Source organism: Pelodiscus sinensis, chromosome 5 (genome assembly GCF_049634645.1).
Source record: "Pelodiscus sinensis isolate JC-2024 chromosome 5, ASM4963464v1, whole genome shotgun sequence".
Classification (NCBI taxonomy): domain Eukaryota; kingdom Metazoa; phylum Chordata; order Testudines; family Trionychidae; genus Pelodiscus; species Pelodiscus sinensis.
The window spans coordinates 23,312,552-23,328,179 of record NC_134715.1 but is presented as its reverse complement, the minus strand read 5'-3'; the positions used below and the strand labels follow the sequence as shown (position 1 = coordinate 23,328,179).

Below are 15,628 nucleotides of genomic sequence, written 5' to 3'. Positions count from 1 at the left end.
TTTATAACTGAGTCAATTAGTCTATTCAAGGAAATGTTGCACATCAAATAGCAGACAGTCACATTTTTGTTTGTTTGTTTGTTTGTTTGCATTATCTAAAGTACAAAAAGAAATGTGAGCATTGGAACACTGAGGTAAAAACCAGCATTAGTGTATATGGCTGTTTGCTATGACTAATGAAGTTATAGACAGAAATAAGATTCTAATTAGAATTCTAACGCTTCGGACCCAAACCAGCACAACACCCACATGCATCAGATTTTAGGGCCTTATGCAGCTTTCAATCATAGATCTCCAAGGGCTTGGGTTGGGTTCATAGTCTCCATAACTGACCAATAGGTAACAGAGGCATAGCACATCTAAATGACTTGGCTAAGATTTCATACTAAGTTGGTGATCGAGAGGGAGAAGAAACAAACTCTCCTGACTCAAGGTGCATCTACACTGCACCCTTATCTTGAAACAAGCTACGCAATTTGAGCTATGTAAATTGCATAGCTTATTTCGAGTTAATTTCAAAATGACTTATTTCGAAATTTGGCTCTATCTACACAGTGCCAAATTTCAAAATAGTGTGCTATTCTGAAATGTCCCTTAATCCTTGTGGTATGAGGTTTACAGAGACTTCAGAATATCATGCCTGTTAGTTCGAAATAACAGTCGTGCTGTCAAGATGCAGAAAACGCTATTTCAGGATACCAAAAGTATCCTGAAATAGTGCCACTGTCTAGACGCACCCTCAGTGGGATGCCCAAATCACTGCAGGTACATCTACACAGCAGCATTATTTCGAAATAACAGCCATTATTCTGAAATAACAATGCGAGGGTCTACACAACAATTCCCTTATTTTGAAATAAATTCAAAATATGGACAGTTTATTCCAACTTCTGTAAACGTCATTCCACGAGGAATAATGCTTCTTCCGAAATAGCTATTTCGAAATAGCTGAAGTGTGGACACTCCACTGTTTCTATTTTGAAATAGCTCCTCCCCAGGGCCATTCATAGTAATTACTCCCTAGTGCTTCCTGGGGCTCTAAATTGAGGTAGTGCATCCACATTAGGGGGGCCCACCTTGGGCTAATTTCAAGCTTTCTCTGTAGTGTAGACGTGCTATTTTGAAATAAGCTATTTCGGAATATTTCTTCCAGAATAGCTTATTCTGAAATATGTGTGCAGTGTAGACATACTCTGAGACTACACAAATTTTAAATACTAGTTTAAAAGTGAGCACAAAACAATCAGTCTTGCGGACAAGATACCAGAGCTGGTAAAAAAATTAGTACAATAAAATATTTCAAATGTATTTTCATTCTAAAGGGTCTGCAAGTGACTCATTTTTCATTTTTTAAAAAACATTTTTCATTAATTTTTTTGCTAAACGTTTTTATAAAACATCAAAAAAGTTATCAAGATTTTTCAGCTAGTGATTTTTACGTTTTTAATAAACAAAAAAACATGTCACTGACTTAAAAACCAGAGTTTTGTAAAATGGAAAAATGTTAATTAAGAGACTTTTTGGTGACAATGTCTGATAATGACAATTTATCACAAAGTTTTAAAAATTTTTGTTGAAAACTTGTTGAGCAGCTCCAATAAGTTATTTGCTAGTAACATGGAATATAGGCTTGAGAACCATGAGCTTGTCTGACTTTTTTCCCCGCACCTCTACAACAGTTTAGAGCCCAAACTAACTGTACTTTTAAATATAGTACTGTAATATGAAAATTGGATGAGGGGAGCCTTTATAAAGGATTTGTTTTTCTCTGTGGTGACAGCATAAGCCTGTGGAGTTCTTTGTTTAAAAACCAGCCAGAGAATAAAATAATTCAGATTCCTTATTTCTTCGGTCCTATTGCTGAGCTGCCAGTTCTACCATGCAATGCAAGCGTATAAAATAAAAAACATGGATTATACAATTACGGTCCACTAGTGCCTGAGCCAAAGTTCTCACATTATCTAGTGATAGCATGGGCTGTTAGCCAGATCTGGATTCTGTTTCCAGCTCTGCCATTGACCTGTTTTCTGACCTTCGGCCAGATATTTCACCTCTCTTGGCCCAATGACATTTACCTTCTTATGCATAAAAGGTAACTCTTATAATTCCTGTGCTTGAACAGACAACTTACTTCTCTTTTTCCCATAAATTAGCAATGACCCTACAAGCTGCTATTATTATTAATCATGTTCATTATGGTAATAATGCTCAAGGGGTTTGACATCAAGATGTGAAATCAGCATTGGTGCTAACTCCCTCTTCCTGTATATTGCTGTATATAGGAAAGAAAAGTGGAAACAAGCTTGTTGGTGAGATACTTTAATACCCATTTCCAGCCTATAGCTCTGTCTAATTTAGACAGATGAGAGGGGTTTCACAGAGCTAGCAGAATCTGATTAGGGGGGTCTTAAGCCAACTGCCAAGCACATCATTCAGCACTAGGGATCCAGCCTGAAGAGATCATATAGCACCAAATCCTTATTCACTAATGGATGTAACACATGGAGTGAAGGTAGGAAAAATCATAATTTTCTATATGTCATCTGAAATATTTGAAAAGTTAAACTTGCTGGTATATTTCTGGCTTCAGATAAGAATCTTCTCATAGCCCAAAATGTATATTTAGATTGTAAAAACAGGTTTGGTTTCATGTGCAGCATGAGAATGTTTCAAACTAGTACGTTGAAGCACAGTTCATAGTATAGTTGCATTTTTAAAATAAACCTTTTAAACCATGTGAGAAGATTAATATTTATGTCCCAAATATACAAAAGTGTTTGAGTGCATATTCATTCATGCATATGTCATCACAGTAATTGCACTTGCAAATAGTCATTTAGGCATCTATCTAATCATTTGCATGTACAATGACCGCTACTGCACATACAAGTTATTTGCATATTTTTTTGCTCACAATGCTACATTTTTGGCACCAACGTATTAACAGTTTTTTGTCTGACAAATGTTAATTAATCCTAGCAATTTCATCCATGGAGATAGAAAACTGTTAGCCTTATTATACAGATAAGAAAACCATAACAAGGAAGCCTGGCCCATGGCCACACAAGTGACTGTGCTACAACTAGGATTGGAACTCAGAAGTGACTAGTATCTAGACCTAGCCTATACTTTTAGCATTAGAATATATCCATCTTTCTCTCGGGATTAGAACTAGAAATTTGAACTCAGTGTTTTAAATTTCATCCCTACAAGTGAATTGGTCTATGATCTGCTGGTAGGAAGAGTCTTTCGCCTTCTCCTTGACCTCATTCAAGCAACAGCTGCTTGTTGATATAGTTTGTGCTTCTCTTGTTTTAAATAACACATTGATAAAGCAAATCTTTAAAAACAAAAAAAAATCCCTGTTTTAGGGCAGAGCAAGTTAGCAACCAGGCTGCTCTGGCTCAGTGAAGGAAAGGCAAAGGAAATTACTTTTTAATGGTAAAATATAGGGCATGCCAACTGCAGGTGAGATGAGGAAACCATTGTGGATTTTGGGGGTGGAAAGTTGAAATAAACTCTCCATAGAATAATTTATTGAAATAAACTGTTGCATAGCTCTCTCCTTCCTCTACTCTCATCCCCCTCCCACCATGCCTACTTTTCTGAGAAAACGTTTAAAAGTTATTTTGAGACTGTCATCAAATTGTAGGTTTTAACCCTGTATTTCTTAACCCAATAAAAGCAAAAAGCTGGGGAAAGGAAGACATTTAAGGATCCTACTTTTCTCATCATATATACATCCTGAGCCAAGATTGTGTTAGCAGCAAAGACTGGGCAACAACAGAAGCTTCTTATAATGTGTGATTGTTTTAACCTATCCCATTTAGACAAGAGCATAATGAGCACAGGTATTTCACTGTTAAGCATCATCATGTGGTCATCCTCTGTTCTCAGTAACATAGAACAAATTGAAACTAAAACCCTATTGACTTCACTGCTGAGAACAATTTCTACAGTTCTGAGCCTCATCCAGCATCAAACTGCTCTAACTTATGTCACACAGAGTTGCATCTAACAAATGAAAAAAGTTCTACCATGTGGCTCCATAAAACAGTTTTGGTTCCCTCCTTTCTCCAACGTGGGTCCAAGCAAAGGCTTTTGCCTCAGGGATTGTAGAGAAGACTCTAATACCAGCTCTATCCTGACACTAAAACAGGCTTGTGTCCCATGCTGGTGAAATCACAACCCGCGTACTTTTGGTTGTGTTTAGATTAAGCAGATGGTATCCTTAAGAGCTACTTAGTTCTGGTACATTTAAAATTGACACATACAAAATAATACGTGAAGAGAGACATTTGAGCAGGTTTTGAGTAAAAATGGCTCTCTGATGTCGGTTCCCTAAAACCATCTACCCTCCCCCCACACATATGACATGTATCATTTACCTGTCTCGCTTCCAATTAGAGGCTGGTTGGCAAAATGCATGACTAAGTCCTTCAAGCTGGAAAATTCATTAAAGCCAAACTTGAATGAAGTCCCTGTGTGTTCCACATGGAAATGTTTCACAGAATCTCTTGCTCTAAAAGGAAAAAGAAAATAGTCCACATATATAATAGTTTGTAAAGTAAGCAATGTCTCTGGAGGAAGATATAAATACTTACTACTTTGCAGTGCCACTATGAGGTAGTTTAAGCATTAAAATTATTTTACAGAAGGAGTAATGAAAGCAGAAAGTTTAAGTGACTTGTCCAAGGTCACGTTGAGAGTCAATGAAAGAGTCAAGATTAGAACTTAAAAGTCCTTTCTCCTAGCCTCCCGCTATACCCACCAGGATGCCTGCCTAGTTAGCAGCAATACTGCTAATTCTTAAGATATAATCTCTCTGCTCAGTGTACACCTTTTATTTATTATTAGATAACATTTTCAAACAATCAGCTGCCTCATTTAGGCACTTTTAAAAGTGGCCTGATGTTTTTTCCAGAAATCTCCCTAATCTGACTGTAAAGTCACTTTGCATTACAGGTGCTCAGTGCCTTTTCAAAATCAGGCTTCCTTTATGTAAGTGCCTAAAGTTTAATTTTGGGCAGCCGGTTTTGAGAATTTTTTGCCTATTTTCTTTCCACCACCAAAGGCCCCCATCAGGATCAAGGTTACATCGTGCTACACCCCATACAAATGCACAGAGGAAGCCAGTCTTATTTTATCAGTACAAATGACACTCAGGAAAAGTTGTTGACATAAATCCTGACTTCCTTTTGTATGTTATTCATCCATAAAACAGTAAAACAGTTCATATAAAAGACATCCGAGCAGGTATTTCTTCTCTGTTAAAGTGGGTCCTATTAACAGTAACACCCAAGGTAGTCCAAGGAATCTTTAAAAGAACAGTTTAGGAGTGGAGAAAACAAGAAAGAAATACATTCAAAATAGCGGAGAAAGGGGAGAGGTTATGAAATATTATTTTCTTTTCTCATCAGTTAGTTAGTATTGTATTGTAATATTTCAATCCTGAAATATTTAATGGGTCTTATTAATTTTTTTATTATGTAAAATAGCCATATTCTAAGCTCAGCTGGCCACTCCAGCATGTGCATTCATAGGCTTTAGAGCACCTCTCTTGTGACTAAAAACACCTTCTGCCTTTTGTCTCCCAGCACATAATGCATACAAGGCATGTGCCAATAGCATACTAGGAGGTATGCTGTCATGGCTTCTTGCTACATTGAGATTATGTTCTCATCTCTTCATCTAATTTCACAGGAAATAAAGTGTGTCAATAAGAGTAGGCTCTATTCATTTCTTAGTTCCTCTTTAAAGTGAGTGAATTTAACCACTCAGTAGCTTCAGACTGAAAATGTCAATCTAAACATCAAAGGATATCTGAGCACAGTTTCATACTGAAGCAAGACACTAATTATGACAGATAAAGTGTGAGAGCAGCACGTGTGGGTGAAATAAAGGACAGATCAAAGGTATTCAGGAGAATATGTAGTGATATACTGAGATACAAGAGAGCTGGTTGAAAAATGTTGTGTGTGTGTTCCCTGAGAAATATCTGAACAAAATTAAAACTGTTCATTTTGAAATGAACATTTGTTTTGATTAGCTTCATCAAAAAAATTCAGGGAATGATTTAGACGGAAACAGTCTTTTTTCCAATTTGTTTGAAAACCCTCATGGGTTCTTTCAATTAACCACATCTTTGTTTCAGAACAAAAATATTTTCCCTACCTTTTCTTTCCCCACCTCTTTTATTTCTGTGGGGAAAAGAGGAGAAGGGGGAGTATAGGAGAGAGTATAAGAATAAAAAATGCAAAGTAATTAAAAAATAGAATTAATCAAAGACTTACTCTGATTTCACTTTCTAACTAACAGGTGATACATTCACTCAGAGGGAATTTGCTAGATATTTGTTTTGTGCATTTCTTCTTCTCCTTCACAATGCAATAGCTTCCTCACAACAGTTGGATAGCTAGGAAAGCATGTATTTTGGCTGATATGCACCGTGTCCCTTCATAACATGTTATTATTACATGCATCTCTAACGAAACAATCACAGGGCATCCTAAAGATTTGGGCAGTACTGAGTTGTCAATGAAATTTAATATTCTCTATTCCACTCATCAGTCCTGTGCTGGAGTAACTTCATTGACGTCAACAGAAATAAAACAGCATAAAAGTGATGTAATAGCGTAAAGAATCAGGGCCCAGTATCCCAACCTGTGATTTTTATTTTAGCCAATAAAATAGGAAAACCAATGATAATTTATCAGTATTTTCAACATAATTTTCAAGCCTGAACCTCTGTTTAGTTTTTAAGCTTATAATATCTGAGTCTTGCAGGTATTATCAATTTAGACTTATGGAGCAATTTTATTCGTATCAGTTGTTTACAAATGTGTAATTTATTTAGTTATTGCAAGTAGCAACTCTTTTCAATAATTTTATTAGTTGACTACACGTTATTTTCAGATTGTCTTGCAAAACTGACCTGGGTTTTGTTTGAGAAATTGCCAGTGGCAGAAGCTCACTTCAAATAGTGCTTAATGTTTTCTGCTAATGTAAAAATATTCACACCACTGAGAAATTTAAGAAAATTAAGAAATGTTTTAAGAAATGTTTCTCGGTGTTTTCCTTTTCATATTTTTTTTACCTTACACACCTGTGATCAATACTTACTGTTTTTATTGGAGTACTTCCTAAAGGCCACAATTGGTATCCCATTATTTTAAGCTCTGTACAAATAAGGGACTTTTTAAAGGCATTCCCTGCCACACAATGCTCCTGGTCTGGGAGCATGTGGATACTGAACATATCTGTGCTGGTATCGCTACACTGATGAAAATCACTGGTGTTAATGATCAGCACCTGTATGAAACATTGGTTTCAAAGTACAATATATCACAATGACACCAAACAATGCATAAATGGCTAGTTTATTAATTTAAAGGGTATGTTAAATGTTTTTTTCTGCAAATTATTCATAGCAGATCATGCAATGTCTTCACAGAATCATAGAATACTAGGACTGGAAGGGGAGTCCAGTCCCCTGCCCTCACGGCAGTACCAAGTACTGTCTAGACCATCCCTGTTAGAAATTTATCTAACCTACTCTTAAATATCTCCACAGATGGAGATTCCACAACCTCCCTGGGCAATTTATTCCAGTGTTTGACTTACCTTGATAGTTAAGAACTTTTTTCTAACATCCAACCTAAACCTCCCTTGCTGCAGTTTAAGCCCATTGCTTCTTGTTCTATCCTCAGAAGCCAAGGAGAACAAGTTTTCTCCCTCCTCCTTTTAGATACCTGAAAAAGTTTACAAACCTAACTATTGAGTCTTGAACACATGCCCTTTAAATCCTGTTGTATCCTGGTGATTGGGAATTAAAGCTCCTTAAATCAAGACTCAATAGTATGAGTTACATCCTCTCCTAGTGTAAATCATAACTCCTTTGATGTCATTGACGCTATGTTGATTTACATCTGCAGAGGATCTGACTTTTGGAGCAGTCACGCATTGCTGTACCTCTGGGCACAGTGTAAAACCTGAGATGGGCCTCAGGGGGCACTCTTTGGTTTCTCTAGGCTTGTGGTCAGAAGGTAATTTGGAGAAGTTATCTCCAGGCTCCTGAGACTACCTGCTGTGTTTACTACCATAAAATTCTCATCATGGAGTCTTTAGTCTACCTCCCTTTATTATTATAGCTGCCAAGATAATTGGTTTTACAATTATAGAGGGTTATGAGTGATTGTACAATGTTTAATTTTAAAGCCGTTCATGAAATGAAGCATTTCTCAGGAACACAAACTGTTCTGGACCTCTGAAGTTGGACATGCATCTTATGTGTTGGGACATCTGTTTCTTCCTGGTATGACTTTCAACAAGGTTTCACTCTGCTTATATTTGGTAGAAATATAGAGTTATGTAAGTTAATTCACTTTTTTCCCATATTCTACCTTACTGAGAGCGAGTACAAATCATTCCTTTCGTTACTCTTCCTTAAGAGATAGCTTCCATCACATCCATTAGTAAGAAGAAGAGCCTCTGCTGCATGGCGAGTGAGATTATCGTGGTACCACCTAGCAAAACATAAAGGTTAAAACTTCACTCAGTTTTGGTTGACATGTAATGACATGTGAAGCAATAATAACTCCATGGTTGGGGCTGCAACCAGCTCTGCATTATAACCCTAAATATTTGCACATGCACACTCTCGCACACATGCACACACGCTTTCTCTCATGCGCCCACGCCCACATACATACACATGTTTGCAGGACAACTCCTTTTGACCTGGAAATTTTGCAAAGATTGCAAGAAATTGTCTAAGACTTTTTCAGTTAAGAAGTTAACACAATTCTGACTTTTTGTGGGGAGGGAAGAGGAAGTCTAGTGTGTTTTATGTTCAGTTATATCTCAAAAGGGGCATAGCTTTAAATATCCCCATGTGTTATGACTGAATAGACACTTGTTTCCTACTACTGAATGGTGCAGGGGGGAGCCAATTGCGGCATATTAGGTGAAAAATCAAAGTTTTATCAACATAGTCCCCTGATACTGTTGCAAATTGGGGCTCCAGACACCATCATGAACAGGAGCACTGTGGAGGACAGACCAAAAGCAGGGCGGGGTCTAAACTCATGAACACCCTGTTTTCTGCATCATGCTTCCTTCAAGTTAAAGTCAGTTTCTGATTGGAAATCCACCCAGAGGTTACTGCTATTCTTACCAGTAGCAACCGTCTCTCTTGGGCTATGAACTTCCACCTTCAGAGCAGTAGATTGTAGTGATTTGTCATACCATAACTGAACCATTCCAGTGCCTCTTGTGCCAACATTGTCCTTTAGCTTAAATAACTCTTCACCTCTCTGATGTTTACCCCTTGATCTATCTATAAAAAGCAATCCTATCCCCTCTCAGCTGTCTCTTAGCTGTGTTAAATAAGCCAAGTTTCCTCCCATAAAAGCAATGGCAATACTCCAGAGGAATCAATAAGCATTCAGAACTGGACAATGAAAACACAGATGGTGAGATGTGCAAGCTGATTGGATTTATTTATGTTAACAAGGGGTTAAGAAAAGGCTAGATACTCATATGCAATGCAAATAGTATATAGAATCTCAAGCCAACCTGCCACCTGTTCAGTTCCCCTGGTGTTCATAACATTGGGAGCCCCATAGGATAAGCTGTTAAGCACTACAATTCTATACAGTTCTTCTCAGTATCTTGTTCACTTAAAAAGCTCAGTAGCAGCTGCTCTGTGCTGGAGCTCCCATTATCACTTTGGTGGGGCTGAACCAGTGGTAGCAACAATGACAATTTTCCACAAAATTTTCTCCTCCTGTGGTCAGGGTCATAGAGGAATAAAGAATGGTTGGAGCAAAACAATATTTAATGCACTAGATTATGTTAATCACAGGTTGACATTAGGTACATTATAACAAACAGCCATCCAGCATAGATATTGAGGAGGAAAGATTCTCAGATGGAAAAGCTAATAATAATGTTCTGGAATAACAGATTTATAGAATCACAGGCCTGGAAGGGACATTAAAAGGTCATCTAATCCAGTCCCTTGAACTCAGGGCAGGACTTGTATTATCTAGAGCAGAGGTGGGCACGATCCAGCCTTTGGGCTGGATTTGGCCCGCCAAGTCTTTTGATCCAACCCGCACCCGCCCGTGCATCATGGAGCCCTGCTGATCAAAGCGGGTGGCTTTCCATGCTGCAGGGAGTGGGAAGGGAGGGAGAAGCTTCATTACACTGCCTCTGCCCCCAGCAAAGTCTCTCAGCTCCCATTGGCTGGTTTCTGGCCAATAGAAGCTGAGAGATTTTTCTGGGGGGAGAGGCAGCCAACTCCCTCCCACACCCTGCACCTCCTCCTGTACTCTTCCCCAGGCCAGAATCCCCTCCTGAACCCATACCTCTCTTGCACCATGTACCCCAATCCGCTACCCCACGTCACAACCCATACCCCCTGCACTATCCTCCCTTCTTCCCCAGTTTACAACTCCCTCTCCCCCCCCCCCCCCCCGACCCTGCATTCCGTCCTACACCCTCAACCTGGTCAGAATCCTCTACAGCACCCATACCCCCTACCATGCCCTGCACCCCAATCTCCTGCCCCCAGTCACAGCCCCCTTCTTCACCTAAACTCACACTCAGACCACATACCCTTTCCTGTACCCCAGTCCCCTACCCTGAGCTCCTTTCTGCAACCAGCTTCCATCCCAGAACCCACAGAGAAGTGCAGCCCTTGATCACATACCAAAATCTTGGAGTGCCTCCCCACATCAAAAAGTATTGCCATCCATGATCTAGACCATTCCTGACAACATTTTGTCTAACCTGCTCTTAAAAATCTCCAATGATGGAAGTTCCACAATCTCCCCAAGCAATCATTCCAGTGCTTAACCACTCTGACGGTTAGGAAGCTTCTCTAATGTCCAACCTGAACCTCCCATGCTGCAATTTAAGCCCATTGCTTCTTGTCCTATCCTCTGAGGTTAAAAATAATAATATTTTTTCCCTCCTCCTTGTAACAACTGTTTAGGTACTTGAAAATGATTATCATTTCCCCCTCAGTCTTCTCATTTCCACACTAAACAAACCTATTTTTTTCAGTCTTCCCTCATAGGTCACATTTTCTAAACCTTTAATAATTTTTATGCTCTTCTCTGGACTTTCTCCAATTTGTCCACATCTTTCCTGAAATGTGGTGCCCAAAACCAGACAAAACTCCAGTTGAGGCCTAAGCAGTGTGAGCTACAAAGAATTATTTCTTGTGTCTTGCTTATGACACTCCTCCGAATACATCCCAGAAAGTTTGCTTTTTTCTTCTTGCATCAGCATTTCTGCTGACTCATATTTAGCTTGGGGTCCACTACTCCCCCCCCCCCCATCCCTTTCCACAGTACTCCATTCTAGTATTGTGCTCCTCTCATTCTTTTGACTCATGTAATGGCTTCTGAAGATTATTTAAACTGAAAGGGAATCACAAATGACTTTTTATTATCTTTTTTTTTCAGTTTGTTCAATTTGGGCATATGACAGCACTTGGTGTATAGAAACTAAGTGAAAATAGCCTTTCAAACATCAACAGGTGGGCAGAAAAACACAATAAAAAATCAGGGTAAACTGTTTAAGAGGTGCTTTCTCAGAAAATTTATTTTAATTTAAAAAAAACTCACATTGACACTGTCCTCTTAAATATTTATTCTCAGGCCATTGCTTGTTGTAGTTTCTACAAAAATCTGAATTTAATTTACTCTATTTTTTCCTTCAGTCCTGCAAGAGACTTTGAATTGGGTGGAAGAAATTTCTTTATCCTTTTTAAGCTCTACCTACTATCTTCTAAATCTGTATTTCCTGAAATGTTTTTTTCTCTGGTACACTTCCTCTTTTGGGCAAATGTCTCATGCCGCACACACTACGGTAGCCATAAAACCAACGTGTTTGTTAAGAAAAAGATTTTACATTAATACATCATATCAGCAACACAATTCCACCTTATCGCTGAACAAACTGCAGACAAATAGATCTGTCTTGATTAAAATCTTCAGTGGAGGAAATGTAACTTTTTGCAATAGCGGGGAAGGGAATGAAGATATTGTGCCCCCTAAAAATATTAAGAAATCCTTCTATGGAGAGGACTGAGTACTGAAATGTTCTGAGCACTACCTTTGAGACATAGATTATCTGGCTTAATTTCTAGAGGAAGGTAACATAAGAATAGAGCAAATGAGAATGGAGAGGGACATTGAATAAACAGGATGATCTCACAGAAATTATCCTGATACAACTTAAGGGTAGACTGGATACCAAATCCTGCTAAAGACCCTGAACCGAAATGTGAAAAAGGCTCCTATATAAGAAATCCAAGAATGAGTGGGAGAGGAGCAAATACAGTATCTGGCAGTCACATGGTAGGCTGAGCACTGAAGGAGGGACCTGGTCCAGACCACTTGTGCATCATTAACAGTTTCACAGGGCATCTGACAGAGGGCAGCTGGTCTCTATAAACATAGAGAAACAGAGATAGGAAGCTGTGACAGAGACTGTAGAAGACTTGACACGCTAGGGAAGGCTGGGATTCGAGAAGAGCTGCCAGAAGCAGATTCCAAAGGAGAAGGGAGCTTCCAGCTAGGAAGGCCTGGGACCAGCCTGCTAAAAGCAGGGAATTGAGTTTAACTTTGTAGACATTTAATTTTGTTCTGAATGTTGATGTTAATAAACCCAGTCCCTAAGGAGGGGCACTGAACAGAGAGGTCTGTGGAGTTTATTGAGGATCCCTGGAGGGAGAAAAGGAGATAGGGTGCTGCAGAGCCAGCCCAGCCACAAGGAGGCCCTCAGGAGGCAGCCAGTCCCTATTCCCTTGCAATTGAAACCGTATTCCTGCTAATAAATGCATTACTATTGGTACTGTGGGTATCTTAAGAGACTGTTATGATTCAGAGGACATGCTAGGCATGAACTCAGCATTTTGTTTTCAAACCTAAGGAAATCTGAGGTTTTTAGCATAGTTCTTGTTGATGGTTTCTGGTTTTTCTTTTTTTGATCTATACATGTAAGAAAAGCTATTGGGACAAATTCTGATCTCAACTATACTGTATACAATTTGAATTTAGAGCAATGTAAGTGAAAGCAGAAGTTGGACCACAGCATTTCCTGGCATTCATGATAAAGCAGTCACTAATCTGACACATGGTAAAGTGTGTCTCCTTTTGCTTCTCCTTCATCATTGTAACTCAGTACTTAAATGGACACTTCCTACAAAGTTTGAATTAGAATTTAAGATTTATTGCTGCCTGAAGTCTATTTAAGAAGCAAAGACCAGTTAGTCAGTCTGTCTCTTTATTAAAAAAAAGACTTCACAATTTGAAACTCTTATGAAGACAAAACCTAATGAAACCTAATGCAGATAGAAACTTAACACTACCAAGATTGTTTGGGTTTAGGACCTACTCAGAGAACCACCTCCACAGTACGCCATAAAATATAATGTACATTTAAAGATCAAAGCATCATCCTTTAGAACACCTGTTAGTCAAAATGGACTTTGCAACCAGAATAACTAACTGTCAAAGGTCAGATCTGTGTTGTTCGGATACTATGGTGATGAGACCAGAGTAAACATCTAGCCAGTCCTAGAGCTGGAAGAAAGGGCAAAATTTTTTTGTGAAAATTCATATAAATTGTTTCCTCGCTTCATTCTATAATAAAGAAATACAGGTTTCCCCGCAACCTAAAATTTCCAGTAAACTATTGTTCATTTAAAAGAAATGAGACATTTCAAAGGGGTTTCTTTTTAAGACTTAAAAATAGAAGTATTTTGAATAAAAAGCCATTTTCACTTTCAAATGCAGCTTCTTTTCAAGCACAAAAAGTGAAATAGTTTTGATGAAATGGGACTTTTTAAAAAATTGAAAATTAAATGGGAAAACTTAACATTCAAAATATGGGTCTTCTAGGTTGGATTCAAAATGTTCTGACAGCCTTGACTGTATCTGTTTTGGTTCTTAGGTTGCGGTGCTACTTTGTGTAGTGTTTGCATGCCAAGCAAGCCCACACACAAACAAAATTCCCTGCAATCCTGCTATGGTTTTCCTGGTCAGCTCATAAAGAAAGCATAAACAGATGTGGTGGTATCAGTTATCTGCTGCTACCAAAGAAACTGTATCAGACTTAGTAGAATTACTTTTTTCTTTGACACAATGAAAGGTCTCAGTAATCTGGAAATTTAGTCAATACTAAAAATTGATCCTTGAGATGGTCACTCAAAATCTGATTTGGTTTTTGTTTTGTTTTGTATTTTTGGCCTACTGCATATACTTAGAGACAATCTTTTTATTTATTTTGGTTAAGTCTTGCAGATAAATATTTTCATGCAAATATCACTAGGAAAGTCTGTAAACAGACAGACATTTATGCATATAAATAGATGATTTGTTCTCACAGTCATAGTAACTGTGTACAGTAATGTTAAGTAAAAAATAAAATGTGTGTCAAAGGAAAAACGGAGCCCTTTTTCTGCAAGTCAGCAATGGGGGTGTTCAAAAGGTCAGAGTTCAATTCAGTACAAATCCGCTATGAAATGTACTTGACAAAAAAGTTTTTAATTACACTTGGCATTGCTGCAAGTGCGGGTGATCTGTCTGCAAAGGGAGTTCATGTGTGACACAAGCCCTGGGGCAGTCCTGCTGTAAAAGGGTTGCAGATCAGTTTCAGGCTTGCACTAACCTCGGTTTAACAATCAATAGATCTATTTATATGTTAACTGAGACATATTAAATCTTTTTTTAAACTCCACATTTTTATATTGTTCTCAGTTTAGTTATACTGCAGTACTACCTAGGAACCTCATGTGTCCCATTGTGCTAGGCACTATGTAAACAGTCAATGATTTGTTGTTACAGCACTAAAAAAAGATATTTTGTCTCTCACAGCTAACTTCTCTATCTCTGCACAGTTCTAACCACACACACACACACACACATGAGAGAGCGAGAGCATGCATGCGCGCATTAAAGCATCCTGGATTAATTAACCTGGAATGCCACTAAGAACCATTATTTAGCGGCACTACAAATAATTGTTATCTTGATTTGTGCATCTGCAGGGAAACCCTATTTGGAAGTAAACTGTAAGCTAACCTTAAATTTGACTAAAGAAAAGGGATGTAAAATAATAATGGTTATATATAAACTGGTTTCAAAAAAGAATTAGCTAAGTCTGTGGAAGATATGTCTATCAATGAATGATAGACAAGCTGTGCAGGAACAGAACCCAATGCTTCAGGTGTCCCTCAACCTCTGACTGCTAGAAGATGGGATTGGATGACAGGGGATGGGTCATTCTATAATTGCCCTATTCTGTTCACTCCCTCTGATGCAGCTGGCACTAACCATGGTCAGAAGACAGAATACTTGCTTAGCCAAACCATTAGTGACCCAGCATGGCTATTTTTATGTTCCTATGTGAATAAACAATCCATTCTACCTACATCTGCATACTATAGTGCACTTGTTAATCATCTCTTGACAATAAATAAGGTTTTTGTATGTCAATATAGTACATCCAGCTAGAAGACATGGATCAAAAGAACTTTACACTGAGGGGTTAACTTTAACAGAGGCCTTGTCTTCGCTCCGCAGAAGATTGAAGCTGCCACAATCCATCTTCT

At 38.4% G+C, this 15,628-nt stretch overlaps 1 protein-coding gene across 2 annotated transcripts in view; it reads right to left on the bottom strand.

Annotated features, from left to right (window-relative positions):
* DAPP1 (dual adaptor of phosphotyrosine and 3-phosphoinositides 1) overlaps positions 1-15,628 on the bottom strand; it is a 57,210-nt gene that overhangs the window by 23,221 nt on the left and 18,361 nt on the right. Inside the window, exons 2-3 of one of the 2 annotated variants that reach the window (XM_075929654.1) lie at positions 8,408-8,525; positions 4,389-4,522 (exon numbers count right to left, since the gene is read on the bottom strand). In XM_075929654.1, coding sequence (XP_075785769.1) covers positions 4,389-4,522; positions 8,408-8,427 — 154 coding nt within the window. In that variant the 5' untranslated portion in view covers positions 8,428-8,525. Of the gene's footprint in view, positions 1-4,388; positions 4,523-8,402; positions 8,526-15,628 lie in introns of both variants that reach the window. The other variant, XM_006133781.4, reaches the window with a different exon arrangement.